Raw genomic sequence first — 20,070 nt, forward strand, 5'->3', positions numbered from 1 at the left:
TAAATCTAATACTTACTATGTCTATCAGAATGGAGACGCCTCTGATGGCTGGACTCCTCAAATAAAACAAAATGGACTTTGTCATTTTCATGGAAAATATTTTCATATTCCTTGCTATCAGCAATGACTGGTTTGGAATCAATAGAAACCCATGTTTTCCTCTTAGTCGGGATAACAGCCTGTCCCTTCAATATACCCAACATGCTCTTCCTCCAATTTTCACACAGAAGATTTTTGGTCTCTTTCTCAGGGTCATTGTCATCCACATACATCAGTTCACCAATTCTTGAGAATATTTTCATCACATCATCAAGCACTCTTGGTTCAACATGGCTCTGAGATCCAGCAGCATGAACTAGCAACTCTGCATATTCTTCAACTTCAGGAGATTCCTGAACAAACCCAAGCTTGAAAAATTCTTTAAGTTCTTTAGATTGAATGTACTTGTCATACTGAGAGAGAATCTTCTTCTTTCCAATATCAGCATGAATCTCCTCTAAAGTATCATGATATTTAACAAACAGTCCTGTTTTATCTTCCCACCAGACTTCTTGTCTGTTTAACATCTGTCCAGCCACATCAATTGAAAATCTTCTGTTTGTTTGAACACTACCAAAATCATATGCATGTATTCTGACTGGAACAAAAATGACTGGCTCCTTATCTAAGAAATCTTGAATCTGTTTCCTAGGCAGATTATCGCTCAAGTGTTTGTAGATCTTCTGTATGTGGTCATGTGAGGTCACAAAAAACAATGGTACATTAGGATCTGACCTTTGACCCCAACCTTTCAAACTGTTGAGGAGATCTTCAATGATGACTTCAAATTTCAGACCCAGAAACTTAGCAAATGTGCTTTTGCTGACATTAAACTCTACATCAGCATAAGTGACAGTGTAATGTAGAAGTTTGACTATATCTGTGAGGGGATAGTACAGAGTTGATGGAACTCTTGTTGTAACCTTCTCCTGGTATTTTGCAATGTTATTTTTCTCCATTGATGCTGTTACCTCAATGGCAGGCAACCAGTCAGTTTTTTTTAGCCAGATACTGAATGAGGAATCGACTTCTCGTTCCTGCTGGTTGTCTTTCCTGACTAACTTTGTTTTAGTGAACTTAGCAAACTGAGTATCCCACACCTGATCTAAGATTTCACACAAGGATGTCATTTGTGTTAGGTAAGAATTAGGAGCTGTGTTAGATCTTAGGAGGTCACGGATCTCATCACAACTATAGTCATCTATAATACAACCTTCCTTAAAATCTTCTGGATACAGCTGTTCTATGGCAACCCAAGCACTGTCTTTCTGCAACAAAACAAATGGAATAAAATTACCTCATTAAAAGAAAGTTAAACAACCATGATGTATATCATAATTCTAATTCCTAAGGTCCATCAGAAAAAAATTCTTTATATTTCAACATAATTATTAAATATTATTTCAAAACATATAGAAAACATAATGAGTTATATACCTAATCTACTAGTGTTTGTTCATGATGTCCTCATTGGTCAAAAATGTATTTTACGAGGATGCTGCAACGATGCAACATTATTTATGAGAACGAAAGTTGATTTTCTGAATTGTTCAATTACCTTGGTTTCTGTGAAAACTTTCCCCAAATGGTCAAACAAATGATTTGAAAATATATATATACTGAATAATAAGAATTCACACTTAAAAAAGCTTTGTTACATTTAAAAAACTTTAAAGCACATTTCTCATTAGTAATACTGTAATTCAAGAAGCCCAAATGACAATGTACTTAAGTTATCTTTACCACTGTGTTAGAGTCCAAGTCAACCTTCTGATGTCTAACTGTAATGAAGTCAGCTATACCAAGTCTAGAGAAAAATCTATGCCACTTCTGTTTATCTAAACTACTAGTCAGATTCTGTATGTACACACTGTCCAGTAAACACCAATCATATCCTGTAACAAATGGTTTTGTTAGATTGACAGTACAGGACCACATATTAACTGACATTATGACAATCAGTGTTGTCCTATTAAACAAAATTAGCACATTAGTTCGAACTAAAATGACTATAGTACTCGTAGGGAATTGTAATACATAAACAGATCTGTTTTTTTTTTTTCATAAATCTCATAAATCAAGGAAGTTTAAATGTGGTATAATCATCTATATTAAACAAGATTGCTACGCGTAACAATATGTACCGGCTGCTGCAAAAAAAAATTGAAATGCAAGAGCCCCACAACTTCTGTAAAATTGGTCAAAACAAAACTGTGGGGAAATATGATCAACTACATATGGTGACTACCAATCCTACCAAATTTGAACAAATTCCATAGAGGGCATTCTGAGGAGTTGCATCCACAATGAGTTCCTATAGTGTAATATGTATAAATTCAACATAGTCCCATAACTTCTGTAAAATTTAACAAACAAAATAGCGCAATATGATCAACAACATATGGTGATTAACAATCCTACAAACTTTGAACAAAATCTGTTGCGCAATTTCCGAGGAGTTGCGTCCACAAAGTGTTCCTATAGTGTAGTATGTACAAAGTCAACAAATTCTAATAACTCCCATAAAATTTGTCAAATCAAAATGTTCCTATAGTGTAGTATGTAAAAATTCAACAAAATCCCATAACTCCCGTAAAATTTGTTGAATCACAATAGCGGCACAATTTTATCAATTACAAAATGATGAATAACAATCCTACAAAGTTTTAACCAATTCTGTCAAGTAATTTTTGAGTAGTTGCATCCACAAAGTGTGACAAACACATGCACAGACGGAGGAACACCAGTATTTCTATGTCCCCTTCTATGTTGCAGTGGGGACAATTATCAACATAGTTGGAGACGTCAATTAAAAGCTTCCAGGAGCCTGAATCACTCACATGGTTCATTTTCCCCACACTCAAGGGCGATAACTCTAACAAGGAGTCATACTACAGCGTAACTTGAGAGAGATTTTGTGGATCATCTCATCAATTGAAAGTTTTTTTCTATCTAATATGCTTATCATGATATTAGCTAAATTCTGTAAAATACATCTCTTTTGCCTTTCAAGAGGAATAACTCTAACAAGGAGTCATCCCACATCTGTGACCCAATAAAGACCTTTCATCAACTGAAAGTTTTTTTCCTATGCATTAGGGTTTTCATAATATTGGCTAAAAAGTGCTAAAAACTGTCTTTTTTTGCTTTTCAAGGGCAGTAACTAACAAAGAGTCATCCTAAAAGTTTGGCCCAATAAAGACTCTTGAAGGCCTTATAAAGATCAATTCATCAATTGAAATTTTTTTTCCATCTATAATTATGGTTTTCAAAACTTTGGATAAAACTGCATAAAAATCATTCTTTATCCTTTAACAGCAATTACTCTTACAAGAAGTAAACCTACAACTTCAACCCCCAAAAAATCGCTATCATCGTTTATGAGATATACCTTGATATTAGCTGCTTTATTGTGAGCATGTTTTTTGACAGATCAAAATTTCCAAATCCAATTTTTGTGCAGGATACCTAAGGAACATTCATGCTAACCATCAATAATATCTATTCTGCAGTTTCTGAGAAGATGTTTGAAGAAAAGTTCACAGATGATTCTATGCTAAGTGATGGCAAAAGCTCATATAGGTCTTAAGGCCAAGTATAATAAAAATGTTGGCTGATAGACAGACATAACCAGCATAATGAGAAATATGAAAACCATACATGTATGTCAATTTCAAAGCAGTCTCCAATAAAGTTCCTTAAATATGTTTCAAAATCCCTTTCTGGGAAAAACTTCACCATACACCTAATTTGAGGTTTGATGAATGAATAGAAAGTTCCACAGGTAGTTGGCAAAGCATGAAACCAGATGTTCTAATTTTCTATGAAACAGGACAAAAAATACCTGGGAACTTCTGTGGTAAGTTGTACTTGTTTCCATAAACAGGTGTAAAATGTATGTTGTCACTTTTTGGATTTTTTTCTCCATGATTGGTCATTACCACGGCAACTTCGGCAAACTGATCCATATTAACCAATGAGCTGTCTTTTTCCACTTGTTCTTTGATATACACAAGATAGCTGATTAACACATCTCTACTCTTTGACTGCATAAAATAAATAATACATATTTAGTACTATCTTTCCTGTTCGTAACTAAAATGTTTAACTCAATTTTTTTATTATTTTTTTTAGAATAGATGCTTTGATTAAAGTCCAATAACTTGTCAACAAATGCAAAACTAAAGAGAGCTTTCTCTTATAAAGATGGATATTGTACTAAATAAATCATCAAACTCCATCAAGAAACTCTGAATTATCATACAACTGACCATAAGATGGACAAACAGACAGTGATACACCATAACACCATAACATGTACTGAAAAGGATGGGCATAAATTACAGATGGAAGTTAGAATTTAAAGGAAATTCCAGGATCAAATCCAAAGAACTCCATTGGAAAAAATACAGGAAAAGACCTTTTTAAAGCAAAATAGATCAAAGCTGCCTGAAACCAAAACTATAAACATAAACAAACAGATATTTGACTGATACAAACATATTAAATCATTAATACATCTTAACATGAAATTGATGGCATTGTGAAACTTGGTAAACCTCACTCAAAGTCAGTACCATTTCTGTCAAACTTGGTAAAACCCTCACTCAAAGTCTGTACCATTTCTGTCAAACTTGGTAAACCCTCACTCAGTCAGTACCATTTCTGTCAAACTTGGTAAACCCTCACTCAGTCAGTAACATTTCTGTCAAACTTGGTAAACCCTCACTCAGTCAGTACCATTTCTGTCGAACTTGGTAAACCCTCACTCAAAGTCAGTACCATTTCTGTCGAACATGGTAAACCCTCACCAATCAGTACCATTTCTGTCGAACTTGGTAAACCCTCACTCAAAGTCAGTACCATTTCTATCATACTTGGTAAACCTTCACTCAAAGTCAGTACCATTTCTGTCATACTTGGTAAACCTTCATTCAAAGTCAATGTCATTTCTGTCATGGGCTGCCTAAAGCTGTTATTCACTCTTTAGTGAAGTTGTGCACAAGTGTCCTTAAAACAATGTCCATTTCCATAAACAGTTCATTAACAGGAAGCTGCAAGCATTGTCGTGCTAGGGATATGCTCCCTGGTACAGGAAGAATAATCAAGGGAACCAAGGTTATAGCAGTAATCAAAAGAATGTAATCCAAGGACAAAGACCTGACATGAAAAATTTGAAATTGATCCATTCATTGAAGACAAGATGTCTGTGATGAAAATTTTCTTTATCATTCCATTTAGTGAAAATGGCAAAGTCCCAAGACACAGAAAGCACCCAAAATTCTTAACAACATTTGCCAAATCTATATAAAGCAACACATCCTCTGAAATCAATCCATCCACTGGATGCAAGATAACTGTGACAAATTTCGGACAGACTGATGAAAAAAAAAAGATGTACAAAGTGATTCCAATATAACACCCAATCACTGAGAAGGGGTATAAAATGATGTACAAAGTGATTCCAATATAACACTCAATCACTGAGAAGGGGTATAAAATAAAGTTGTAAACCAAATCATCCACATCAAATGGAGTTTGGTTTCCATACAACAAGAGGTTGAAATCAGACCAACATCACCTATATTTTCCATCACCATGAAGTAACATACCGAATTTCAAATTCATTTGACAAGAAGTAGTCTTAATAATTGAAATGGAGTAAGAATAAACAAAGAGAAAGGTGGATGGACAAGGATATTCCAAAATACCACACACAAATAGACATTCCAAGCTTAGACTGGAAGTACACATATATTATGATTGATAATATCTCGAGGAGACAATCAACAGACAGAAAGACAGACAGGTAGACAACTTATGTTCTAAACCCCAGACTTCAGTATTGGAAGTATATGATGGTTGATAACATCTCCAGGAGACAGTGTACAGACAGACAGACATACAGACAGACAACTTACCTTCCAAACCTCAGACTTCAGTATTGGAAGTATATGATGGTTAATAACATCACCAGGAGACAGTGTACGGACAGACAGACAGACAGACAACTTACCTTCCAAACCTCAGACTTCAGTATTGGAAGTATATGATGGTTGATAACATCTCCAGGAGACAGTGTACGGACAGACAGACAGACAGACAACTTACCTTCCAAACCTCAGACTTCAGTATTGGAAGTATATGATGGTTAATAACATCACCAGGAGACAGTGTACGGACAGACAGACAGACAGACAGACAACTTACCTTCCAAACCTCAGACTTCAGTATTGGAAGTATATGATGGTTGATAACATCTCCAGGAGACAGTGTACGAACAGACAACTTGTACAACAGTTTGTGGTTCTGAGAATTGACTTCATTATCAGGTGAAGCAAGGAACCAGGGATGAATGGTATTCATATCCTCCTGTAGTACAGACAGAGGATCTAAAATAGAAAAATAATCAGTACTGCACATACTTAAAAGATATGGTTAATTTAGAAACAAAACAATATGATATGGAAATAAAAGTCACACATATAATTTGATTCATCACGCTGAAGCTACATGCTAAATTCAAAACCATTCCAGTAATGAGCCTTTAGTTTTAAGCTAATGCAATTAAATGTAACAGACATTATAAAAACAGAACTGAATCTCTTGAAATTTAAAAATGAGATCAACACAGTATCAATAACTAACCTCTACTTCCAATCTTTGCCACTTGATCTTGAGACAGTGGGAAGAAAACAGTATTATCCTCCAAGCAAATATATTCCTGTGAAGCCAGGGGAATAATCTTCATCTTCCGTAGGGCGTTGTATGTCTCCTGGTTATCATGGAACTCATCTAGACTACGATAGACACAGGCTAACCATTTAGTTAGGGTCATCAGTCGTGTCGATGGATCTGGAAAACAATTTTGGTTTTTCGAATAGGAATCAGGAATCAAGTGTAATACACAGAAATATCCATATCACTGGACAACTTAATGAATCTGTACAACTGTTGTACCACAGATAAGTTAAGATGGAAATTTTCCATATCACTGTACAACTTAATAAACCTGTCAAACTGTTGTATCAAAGATAAGTTAAAATGTAAGTTCTGACAAATCAAAATAATAAGTTCCACTATTTGTAAACCTACCCATTTCCTCGTTACTAAGGGAGACAATTGCTTGACCAATCAACAAGAGATGTTTGGTTGTCAAGGACTCTATCCCTAAACATTGTATCAGGGTAGGGTTCAGATAATCACACACTTCTCTGTGAAGATAGAATAGGTCTAAATATTTCTGTAAAAATTCCGAGTTCACCACCTCCCTGACTAGACAATCATTCACTGTAACAACCTGCGTCGGAAGCTTCCATGATATAACTCCTGAAATATAAAAATATATTTATGTTATATTCTACAGGTATCAGTATCAGTTAAAAAGTGTTTCTCATATACATAAGGAAATCATGTACAGTTCTATAAACAAATCCTAAATCATCTGGTCATTACAAGGAGAAAACACACAAGTAGAAAGTTTTTGAAAGAGGACAAAACTATTATATATAAAGAATAACACAATTATAATCCATAAAAAAAATTTTAAAATAGAAGAAATAATAAGGAAAAGTGTTACACTGCTTTACTATGAACATGTTGTTACAGCCGTATTTTGGTGTGTATTATATGCACAATTTTACATCCAGGAATTGACAACAAGAGTTACAATCAAAACCAGAAATGTCCGATTTTCCCCGACTTTTGATTTTGTTTTATAAGCCATTTCACACATCCTGTGTCAATTTTATCCTGCTTCGAAATTAAAATTATCCAATTTATGTAGCTACTGATGTTTACATGATGTTTTAATCTGCATAGAAGTTTCTTTCCTTCACATATTCATAGGAAATACCGCATCAAGGTAAATAAATTGACCGATCAAGTGCAAAATATCAACTTTTTTTGTCTTACAAAATTTTACTGCAACATAAGTCTAAAAAACTTTTTTTCACACATTTAGACCATCAAAATTGCACTGCACACAATACATAAATGCACACTATACACACCAAAATACAGTATGTTATTTGGTAGGGTAATACCTCTGCTGTTAGGTTGTGTTGGTAAACATGGTCTTGCCCTGAGTTGTTTTAGTATCTGTGTAGAAACTGGCCTGAAGAAATCTAAAATTTCATCCTCTATTGGTACAAACTGCAGGAAGTTTATCAATGCCATCATTCCCTTAAATTCTCTATGGCTCTAAAATGAAATGATACAAATTAAGTGCTTCTAATGACCATCAAATATGTATTCAGATTGATCAGTACAAATACATATTCAGATTGATCAGTACAAATACTTATTCAGATTGATCAGTACAAATACATATTCAGATTGATCAGTACAAATACTTATTCAGATTGATCAGTACAAATACATATTCAGATTGATCAGTACAAATACTTATTCAGATTGATCAGTACAAATACATATTCAGATTGATCAGTACAAATACATATTCAGATTGATCAGTACAAATACTTATTCAGATTGATCAGTACAAATACTTATTCAGATTGATCAATACAAATACATATTCAGATTGATCAGTACAAATACTCATAGTCTTCCTTGGCAAGTAGTTTATAAATGTATTTCAACAGGCAGAAATAGAAGAAAAATTGTTTTCCAGATAGGTAATAAATAATTATAAGGTTTTTATAGCATTAATCAAAACTGAACTATGATAGTTGATAGATATAAAAATATGTTTACTAAAGCAAAATAGCAACAACAAACATTCGTACTTTTAACAGTGAGTATACTACTTCCACCACGTACCTTAAAAACTTCCAAGGCCTCCAGGAATAGTTTGTGTATTTCATTTCTAATCCACTGGTTCCATGCACTGTCTCTATCAACATCTTCTCTACTGGATGGCACATCAAAATCAGCTGTCAAATAGGACAAAACACTTAAGTCAACTTTCAAGCCATACATGGAAAATCAACCAATGAATATAATTTAAAGATTATTTTGCAATTTGTCAAGCATTTAAGTAGTTGTCTTGGTAAAAATCACACAAATTCAAATTGTGTAATATGTGATACACCCAAAAAAAAAGGCTACAATTTTTATTTTTGTTGGCAATTTGCTTTATAGGTCTATGTAATGAAATGTATAATTATTCATTCCTGCTCTTAGGAGATAATCAATATTTAATCTCCAACAGTTTCTATTGTATTTTAGTGTCATTTACCGAATTATCTCCCTTAATTTTGAATTCTACAGTCCATTCCATATATCTTTTTATCTCCTAAGAATAAGGATTATTTGAAAAACCGCATGTTAATTTCAGTTAACTATAGCATTTTAAACAAAATATTAAAAAAAAAATAATAATAATAAATAAGTAGGTTTTTCAAGCATGAATGACATTTTGCAGGACTCTTATCCAGACTTAAAGTGTCTTCAGATAAAAGACTTATTAATTGGATCTGTCATATGAAAGTTACCTTGTATGATGAATCTAAAACCATAACTTCTTAGAGGTAAGAAGGCAAACACTGGCTGTTTTGGTGGCATAACCTTTAAATAATAATAATACTCCTATATTGTTATAAAATAGAATGAGGTCAGAATTTGTCATGTAATTTGGCAGTTACAAATTTAATTAATAAGTTACGGAGTTACCAGTCACATTTTGTACTAACATTTATATGGGACTTGATTTTACTAAGCCAACCAAAAAAAGAGGAAATTGCCAAAATGAGAAGTAAACATACTTTAAAAAGATCCATAAAGGTAAATTCCAGATTTTAAAAGGCTGATTTCCACTTTACAGTGGAGGAAAATCAGGTTGGCATATACCAATTATTCACTGGCATAAGGATTAAAGTAACAGTAACTGATATGATCCTATAAAATTAACTAGAGGCTCATAGTCTTAGCCTGAATTCACTCACTGGTTAAATTCTGTCTTTCAAGGGCAATAAATTTAACAAGGAGTTGTCCAACAATTTTGACTCAAGAATATTTTAGTAGGACTTATCATAAGGATCATTTCAACAATAGAAAATTTCATTCTATCTATTATAGTTTTCAAGATATTGGCTGAAACTGTAAAAAAAATGTTATTTATCATCTTTTAAGGGCAGTAACTCTTACAAGGAGTCTCCTAACAACTTTGATCCCTGAATACTTTTGAAGGCCTTATAATAAGGATTATTTCAGCAATTGAAAGAGTTTGGCTAAGCCTAACCAGTGTTCTAGCTAGGATTTGAAAATAGAGGGGTGCAGGGAAGAGGGCACTTTAATGTGTGGCATGTTTTTTTTCAACAAAAAAGGGACATTGATTTTGTATGTTTGTGTTAAGTCAGTAATAAGAATACATTGATTCTCTGTCAGCGTGGTTAAAGGCCATGAGGTCTTTAATTTTGAAACGAATGAAAGTTTTAAGCAGGTCAATGAGTGCCAAGGCTACATCGGTTTTCAAAGACCCTGATGTAGCAAAAACATTGTCTACTATACATGACAAATATGTTGTCGTACCAGCAGACAAAGCCCAAAACAACATTGTTTTTGTCTGCAAAACGTTTTACATCCAATGTTTATTATCAGAGGTAGACATAGAAAATAATAGCAGTGATAAGACCTATACTGCTACCACTCTCTCCAAAGAAGAGATTGTGGAAAACCATAAATCTGTGCTATCCTCCTTAGGTCTCTCTACCAATGACGATGGCTGTGATTTACCGTCTATGTACTGGATTCCTCCACAAGAATCCATACAAACAACATTTCATAGCTGGATCTGTAAAATGTACCACCAAACCTCTTTCAAAACGTTTAACTTCTATACTCACAACTGTCAAAAAGGGTCTGCAGTCCTACCACAACAATTGTTACTCCTGTAGTGGTATCAATTCAATGTGGATCCTGAAAAATTCTTAAGATCTTTTGGAGACAATCAGTTCAAGACTATAATTTGAATATAACAGCATTAAAACCTATGATTTTTCAACACTGTATACTTCTATTACCTATACTCAGTTAAAATCCCAACTTAAAAACATTATACATCGTTGTTTTTCCAAAAAAGATGGTACACCTAGATACAAATATATAGTTCTTGGTAGAGATTCCTCATACTTTGTAAGAAATAGTTCCAAATCATCTTCCAAATATACAGAGGAAGATGTTTACAAAATACTGGAATTTTTAATCTACAACATATTTTTCCAGTTTGGTGGACGTTTTTCAACAAACAATTGGCATTCCAATGGGAACAAATTGTGCTCCTTTACTTGCTGACCTATTCCTTCACTCTTATGAGGCTGACTTTATAGCTGATCTGATCCGAAAGAAAGAATATCGTTTGGCTAGATCCTTCAATCTCAGTTTCCACTGTATAGATGACGTATTATCTTCAAACAATCCTAATTTCGGGGATTTGATACATCACATCTACCCAAAAGAACTTGAGATAAAGGATACTACAGACACTGTGAAGTCAGCCTCATATCTTGACCTACACTTAGAAATCGATGGTAAAGGAAAACTATTGACCATACTTTACGACAAACGTGATGACTTTTCATTCAGAATTGTCAACTTCCCTTTCATCTGTGGCAACATCGCAACTCATACATTATGCCAGAGCTTACAGAAACTATGCAGACTTTTTGTATCATGCTAGAACTCTAACAAATAGGCTTCTGGAACAGGGTTATGTTGCTACAAGATTGAAGTCATCACTACAGAAGTTTTATGGTCGTCATCATGAACTCGTGGATTGTTATGGTGTATCCATCTGCACCATGAAAACTGATTTATTCAATGGGTAATAGTTTTCCTTTCCTCGTTTGTCTACCCCGGACTTGACTTTTTATGAGCAACTTGGCAGGTGTTTCTAGAAAAGCAGAGGGTGCTTACTCTACCGGTGCACCTGGTCCATGCTCCAAGTTTTTAGTGGAGTCCGAGTTGCTCATTTGCTTTTGTTACTTTGTATGTATGATTTTAGTTACTTTATGTTCTTTGTTGTGTATGTCTGTTTTCCATGTCTGGTCTTTGTCCCTGGATTACATTCTTTTGATTATCGCTATAACCTTGGTTCCCTTGATTACTCTTTAATAAACAAACATGTGCAACATGCAATTGTTTACACTGGTAGTTCTACAAAATTTAGACCTGTTACCTTGAAAATATTTGTAAAATTAGTTGTGCAGTAGAAATTAATTATTAACCAATGATTGGCTGTCCATAAAATTGTTATAGATCCAATCGAGATTCATTTTCTACTTGTCAATGATTATCGGATAACCCTGGTCAGCTGATCATTACATGAAGTTTACCTGAAGGTTAATTACGACAGGATGTAGTTAATGAAGGTGACACTTCTTAATTGGCTTGGGGTAATTTATTAACAAGAGTGGAAATGTTAAAGGGCCATTCAGGTAATTGTAAATGGGCACTAAAGGGGTACTCAAGAGGGGCAGAGGGGCGCAGGCGTGATAGGGACGGGGCACGGCGCCCCTCCATTTTCCCCCAGCTAGGACACTGCTAACAGTATAGGAGATACATGCGATAAACTACTGTTTGACCCCTATGTTCTATTTGTAGTAACTGCAGTTTTTCAACAGATCAAAAATCCCTACATCAGTTCTGTGCAGGATACCCCAAGGAACATTCATACCAAGTTTGGTTCCAATTAGTCAAGTTGTGTCAGAGGAGAAGATTTTTGAAAGAAACATCATAAAATATAGCAAAAAACGTCAAAAAAGAGCAATATTTCCAACATGGTTTAACAGATTAGAATGAAAATTTTACCAGAGATAGATCTCATCATGCTGAACACTTATAAATTGGTCAAACCTAACGGTTTTGGAGATATATGCGAAAAACTACTGTCTGACCCCTTTGTTCTATTTTAAGTAATGGCAGCCATGTTTTTCAATGGATCAAAAATCCCTACATCAGTTCTATGCAGGATACCCCAAGAAACATTCACACCAAGTTTGGCTCTAATTGGTCAGGTAGTGTCAGAGGAAGAGATTTTTAAAAATTGTTAATGATAATGACGGATGCCAAGTGATGACAATAGCTCACATGGCCTACCGTCAGTGAGCTAAAAACTGATACTAAACAGTTGCATGATCTTATCAGTAACTGGTATTGAAAAAAAAGTTTTCCTAGAGATATTCAACAGTGACATAATGATTTCAGTAAATACTATTCAACAGTGACATATGGATTAATATCAAACAGTCCCATGGTATTACCAGTTACTGATATCAAACAGTCCAAATGAAATTATCAGTTACTGATATCAAACAGTCCAAATGAAATTATCAGTTACTGATATCAAACAGCCCAAATGAAATTATCAGTTATTGAAATTAAACAGTGGCAGTCAAATGTATTTATTTACAGACACATGATACAGTTTCTGATACTGAACAATGACATGAGAATTAATCAGTTACATCACTGAACATCAGGCACATTACTTACAATAAGATAAGTAGTATCAGAAGCTTTTATCAGCATTCATCAGTTATTGATATTGAAAAACAACCATGAATTACCATTAACTGGTATTGAACAGAAATGACAGGATAAGTCAGTTACTGTTATTTAACACTGACATAAGGATTTATCAATTACCAATACCAAATAGAATGACAGGTATTAGTATTGAAAAGAATGACTGGGAAATTGATATCAGATCTGAGATTTCACATATATCAAATTGAGGAAACACTTTGACTTTAAAGTACCTAACAGATATAACTGTAGCTTACCTTGCTCAGGAGTGACTGGTCACAAATTGGGAAGGCTAAGGCAATCTCTGTTGATTCAACTTCAACACCTGACTTAGCCTGTAAGTGGTGGTTTATATGTAAATCAAGGTTTTAAAAAAAATACACAAAAGCACAACATAACATTACTTCAGGTGTACAGAAACAAGACGACTACCATAGATATTAAGGTTTTATTCCAAAAACCTATGGAATTACGTGTAAAACATTTCTAACAACATGATATATGGTATACAATGTGTAGCCTAAATTAAGAACCTTGACCTTTGCAAACCTGTTAACCTACTGAATGTTCTAAATGGGAGATTTAGTGTGACAACCATTTTCATAGAAAAAAAGGCTAAGTTTGCTAGATATCAAAGTACAAAGATAAGGCAAATATACAAAATATATGATAATCTTGTTAAACTACCAAGGGATTAAAATCAAAATGTGAATAATATGTACAACAAGATGATGAATAATGTGTTGATTGTTTCTCAATTATTATCATTTTACATCAAAATTGTATCAATTTAATAAGCCATTTAAAACATAATTTGTGCAGAGGGATATTTTGGAGGAGAAATTAGTGAACACGGGAAACTTGTGTCCCCCACAAGGGAGACTTTGTCAAAGAAGGAGATTGATCCAAAAAGAAGGAGTCTCCCTCCTAAGGTTAACAGGTATGCCTTTAACCTACAACTTATGGTATTAATGGCTATACAAAAAACCTCTTAACTGTATTCATGAAGTGGGCAAGAATGAGTTTCAAATGGCTAGACATAGTAATCCTCCTAGTTAGGCAGTATACCCCCTATCCTTCGGAGGATGTATCAATAGCCTTGTTTCCTGCTACCAGCAAGAAATAAATAGGGAGAAAAAATTATTTTATTTTTCAAATACATTTTACATTGAGTTAAATCAGACTTGAAAAGTGCTTGAGCCAAATTGGCCACAAAATGTTCAGAGTAGGTAAAAAAAATAGAGTAGGAAGGGTTGCAAGATACAAGACATTTTTTTTTGGTTTTCTTGCCTTTAATATCACATTACTATATTTTCCACTACAGTTTAGGATACTTTACACAAAAGACAACAAGACTGTTGAACATGGTAGTTATGTGGGTCAATACTAAAACAAAAAACAACATAATTGGTGATATTAGTGCACCACTGATAATTTTTCAGTCAAAAAATATAAAATAACCAGCAGTTCATATAATGATGTATATATGAGAATTAAGTTAAACAACAAAAAAAACATATGCTTCCTAACTTTGATTTCAGAGAAAAATAAGTGTAAAGGGAGTTCTAAAAAAATTGTTTAGAAAAACTTAGAAGTAAATCTGATATTGTTAACATTACCTGTAATGATATCTTAGAAGCATCCAGCATCTTTTTAACAACCAGCCATCTGTCTATACCATCACTGTGTTCTATTTCTACAACACCATCACCTAAATCTCTCCGTCTCATCACCTGGATAGAGTTCTCCACCTAAAATATGGAGATGAGAAACATGAAGCACATCATCACCTAATTCTCTCTGTCTCATCACCTGGATAGAGTTCTCCACCTAAAATATGGAGATGAGAAACATGAAGCACATCATCACCTAAATCTCTCTGTCTTATCACCTGAATGGAGTTCTCCACCTAAAATATGCAGATGCAAAACATGAAGCACATCATCATCTAAATCTCTGTCTCATCACCTGGATGGAGTTAAAATTCAGAATATAGTACATGAAGTGCACCATCACCTAAATCTCTCCATCTCATCACCTGTACTGTTCTCTACCTAAAATAAAGAATAAGGAAACATGAAATGCACCATCAATCTATTGATAAACACTGGAATGATTTACATCTCACCTCAATGCTAGAAATATGAACTAACATACAATATAAACATCAGCTGTCTTTACCTTGTTGTCAATGGTGATCTGTCTCAGTCTGTGTAGAAACAGTAGCAAGGATGGGTGGATATCATTAAACCTGGCAGCTAAGGATCTGGTATGAACCTTCATTTCATCTTTCAATGGTAACACAATTTTTGTTGTCCATCTGAAAATAATCATTTTTTAATGTTTAAAAACTAGAACTATGAGCAAAACTCAATTGGTGATACCTCAGGCTCCCCTCCACCAGAAAACATATAAGAGACCCCATAAGTGATTTGCAGCATTCCAAGTGAAAAACAAAATTAAAGGTGCATAATGGCATCATGTGATAATGAACTTGTGAAAAGTTCCATAGAGAGGTTTCAGAGGAGTTACAGATTAAAAAATGGTCAACAAAATCCAAGTATTGCACCAGGAAACCTGTAAAGTCATTTAAATGAAAATACAAAATAGAAGGTGCACAATGGCATCACGTAATAAAGAATCTGTGAAAGTTTCATCAAATTCCATAGTGCAGTTTCATAGGAGTTGTGGATTAGAAGATGGTCCCTTCTTGGTCAACCAATGATATAGTCCATGTCCAAAGTCATTCAGATGGAAAAACAAAATAGGAGGTGCACATAGTACAAATGGCTCATTTTAACTGAAGTGATCAGAAAAGTTAACAATAAAATCTGGGATTGACACCAGAAAAGCAATACCATAGTCTCCCCTTCTGCAACTTTTGTCACAGGTTAGACAAGAATAAGAGTGTCCAGAAAACCTAAATCACTCCACTGGGTACTGGACTGTACACAAGTTATTTGTTATGACAAGTAAGGACAGAAGATTCCCCATAGTGTCGTAACTAGTTTGTAGTGGGTATTCAGATCAACAACCCTATGAAGTTTAACAATATTAGACCTGTGAAAACAGGCCAATCAGAATCATTGATAGCCACTCGTTGCATCTTGTCTAATCAAGCAGAACCAAAAAGGGATCATTGCATAAGACCATCCATTAATCGCTGGCAGAACAATCATTGTTGTGTAGTGGATCAGTTGGAACCAATCTAGAAAAATCATACTAAATAAAATATGAATCATACCCAGACTCCGTGTCCCACTTATCCTCTATCCAGTGGGGTAGAATGTATCCCATAGGGCCACTCTGTACATCAAAACAGATATGGTAGCCTTTAGAGTGTACTTCTGGTCTATCTGTCACCCGAAACACAGATTTAAATCCTATTCCTTTCTGACCTGAAATACAAATTTTTGCATATTTTATTGTCAGAATGCAGAAAACATGCAAACCACATCCTGACAAAATAGCAAGAATTATCATATAGACAGGAGTGATTTACCAAATGTTCCCTGTGTAAAAATTTTGGATAATTCACATAGTGAAATAAATTTGGCAATTTCAATCTTGGACTTTCCCACCAAAATGTCACAAACATCACAACATGTATATCAATATGCAGTTCAAAAAAATTTGAAGTTTATGTCATAAAAAGGATCAAATAAGGGAGAAAATCTGTGTAATAAATTGGATAATTAACTGGTAAATAAACAATAATACAATGTGCCAAGAATGCATCATCATTTAACTTATGAAAAAGTTTTTAACATTTTTAAAGTAAAATGGGATTTTATAAAATAAATACTTACCATCATAAATTCTGAGTAAGTCCATCTGCGCAAGTCAAGCAGGCGGAATCCCCTATCTAAAAATATCATCCAATGGGATGATCTTATAATAGCCATCTACCATTTATTCATCCATTTAATTTTCAAAAGTAAGCACGAAGCTATACAAAAAATAACAGGGGATGAAGGGGAGGCTGGGAGGGACCTATAATTTATGATATTAAGTATTTATTTTATAAAATCCCATTTTACTTTAAAAATGTTAAATTTTATTACAATAAATACGTTACCATCATAATTCTGAGTAAATTTTAAAATTAATAAAAAACACAGAATCTAATGTAAAGCTGAATCCCCTGAACCAGAAGATGCAGGAGGTAAAACAACTTTTTGTGCCATTATCAAAGGTCCCAATGAAAATAAGCCCTTGGCTTGGGAAGACAATGATCTTAGGTAATGAGAAATGAAGGAATTTTCAGTTCTCCAGAAACCTGCTGATAAAACTTTCTCTACAGAAGTATTATTAAACAGTGCCCAAGATGTAGAAATAGCTCTAACATCGTGGGCTTTAATGTTCAGACTAGACAGAGATTCTTTACTAGAAGAATTGTAAGCTAACTGAATGGTCTTACAAATCCAGGTAGATAATGTTTTTTGCTGATAAATCTTTAACATTTTTCTTAATAGGAATAAATAGCCTAGTATTGGTCTTAGCTCTAATACTACGGGTTCTTTGTAAATAAATGAGTAAAATTCTAATAGGACAAAGAAGTTTACAAGTAGTATTGATAGGCAATGAAGGTATAACTATTGGCTCTGAACCTCTACTAGGAATCTGATTTTTGCCTATAAAAAGCTGGATCAGTTAAAAGAGTGACTGAAGATTTATCTCTATTGAACCCTAAACATGAATCAGAAGTAGACAGAGGATGTATTTCGCTTCTTCTCCTACTTTAAGCTAATGCCAGTAGAAAACAACATTTGTATGACAGAAATTTGATATCTACTTCTTCACCTGGTTCAAAAGGAAAGGGTTTTAAAAATGATAAAACCAAACTTAAATTCCTGGAAGGAATTAAAACCTTCTGTCTAGGACGTTTAAGTGTAAAATTCTTAACTAAAAGAGAAATGTACTCATTACTACCAAAAACAGGACCACCAGACAAGTGTATAGTTCTGGAAATAGCAGAACGATAACCTTTAATTGAGAAGGGAGACAATTTATTATCTTCAAAAAGGTAAATAAGAAATTCCGCTGACCGCTGAACAGTAATTTTGAGAGGATCAATTTCCTTCTCACTACACCAATTACTGAAGATTGTCCACTTAACATCGTATACGATGTTGGTAGAGTCTCTGACTGCTCGGTAGAGATGTCTGGCTGCTTGTTCAGAAAAGCCTCTCTCCTTGAAACTATCCCTGAGAGAAGCCATGCAAAAAGATGTAGATTCTCTGGATTGGGATGAATCTTGCCCTTGAACTGGGAAAGAAGATTGTGTCTTACCGGTAGTAAGAGTGGACAAGCACAAAACAGTTGAAGAAGATCTGGATACCAAGCTTGCTTGGACCAAGCTGGAGCAATAAGAATGATCAGACATTGTTCCGAAGCAATCTTCCGAAGAACTGCTGACAGAAATCTGAATGGAGGGAATGCATATCTGAACATTCCTTCCCAAGGAAAACTCATGGCGTCTACTGCATAAGCTTCTGGGTCCGGGACAGGAGACACGAACACCTGAAGTTTGAAGTTGAGACTTGTTGCAAATAGGTCTACATGAAGAGATCCCAATAAAGAGTAATTGCTTGTAATACTGACTGAAGAAGTTCCCATTCTGTATTCACTGGGGCTAGAGTTCTCGATAGAGTCTGCTAAGACATTGAGTTTCCCAGGAACATGACGAACTACTAGCTGAAGCTGAAGTTGATTGCAAAAAAGAAGAATTCCTTTTGCAAGAAGAAAAAGAAGAAATAGCTTGTTCCCCCCTTGGTTTTTTAAGTAAGCAACAACCATCGTATCGTCTGATGCAAGAACAAGGGACTTGTTTTGCAGAATATTCTGAAAATGAGATTGCCAGAAGAACTGCTTTCATCTCTAGAAAATTGATGTGTTCTTTCAGTAAGTCTGAGCTCCAGACCCCTGATACTGAACAACCTTCCAGAAACAACCCCCAACCAAGGTTGGAGGCATCTGTGAATAGAGTCTGATTGGGAACTGGAAAGGACAGAAACTGGCCTTTCAAAACATTCTCCTGAAGAGTCCACCATAAAAGGTGGGGAGACAATTCCTGAGGAATAATTGGAATTTGATATTCCCAATTCTGAGAAGATGGGAGCCAATGTTGAAGTAGATAAATTTGAATAGGTTGAATGTGTAGTCGACCAAGAGGAACAACATCTGCTAAAGAGTTCAAGAGACCTAGTACCTGAGAAAATTGGTGAGCAGAAACTGTTTCCTGAGAAAGAAACTGATGAATTTTCAATCTGAGGTTCTGAAATTATTCCTGTGGAGGTAGAACCAGTCCTAGATGAGTCAGGTAATGTTCTCCCAGAAAAGTAAAGTCCTGAGAAGGAATCAGATCTGACTTTTTCCAAGAAATTATGATTCTCAGGGAAAGAAACAGTTTGATGACAAGATCCATGTTTACAAGAAGCTTGTCCTGAGAAAGGTCTTTCAACAGAGAATCGTCTAGATAAGAATGAATCTGAATGGCCTGAGAGTGAAGATGAGCTATGGCAGTCTGCATAACCTTGGTGA

The 20,070-nt window shown here is 34.6% G+C and overlaps 1 protein-coding gene across 7 annotated transcripts in view; it reads right to left on the minus strand.

Moving 5' to 3' along the window:
• Positions 1–20,070, minus strand: part of LOC148615519 (uncharacterized) — a 57,996-nt gene that overhangs the window by 16,320 nt on the left and 21,606 nt on the right. For all 7 annotated transcript variants that reach the window (XM_088581794.1, XM_088581793.1, XM_088581797.1 and 4 more), the window contains 13 exons: positions 16,772–16,925; positions 15,709–15,847; positions 15,147–15,278; positions 13,785–13,862; positions 9,498–9,570; positions 8,824–8,936; positions 8,085–8,241; positions 7,135–7,368; positions 6,688–6,894; positions 6,250–6,431; positions 3,884–4,085; positions 1,783–1,934; positions 17–1,307 (listed from right to left, as the gene is read on the minus strand). In XM_088581794.1, the coding sequence (XP_088437920.1) occupies positions 17–1,307; positions 1,783–1,934; positions 3,884–4,085; positions 6,250–6,431; positions 6,688–6,894; positions 7,135–7,368; positions 8,085–8,241; positions 8,824–8,936; positions 9,498–9,570; positions 13,785–13,862; positions 15,147–15,278; positions 15,709–15,847; positions 16,772–16,925 (3,114 nt within the window). The remainder of the gene's footprint in view (positions 1–16; positions 1,308–1,782; positions 1,935–3,883; positions 4,086–6,249; positions 6,432–6,687; positions 6,895–7,134; positions 7,369–8,084; positions 8,242–8,823; positions 8,937–9,497; positions 9,571–13,784; positions 13,863–15,146; positions 15,279–15,708; positions 15,848–16,771; positions 16,926–20,070) is intronic.

The sequence above is a fragment of the Perna viridis genome, chromosome 5 (assembly GCF_037379345.1).
Source record: "Perna viridis isolate PV_CMFRI_1.1 ecotype Kerala chromosome 5, ASM3737934v1, whole genome shotgun sequence".
Classification (NCBI taxonomy): domain Eukaryota; kingdom Metazoa; phylum Mollusca; class Bivalvia; order Mytilida; family Mytilidae; genus Perna; species Perna viridis.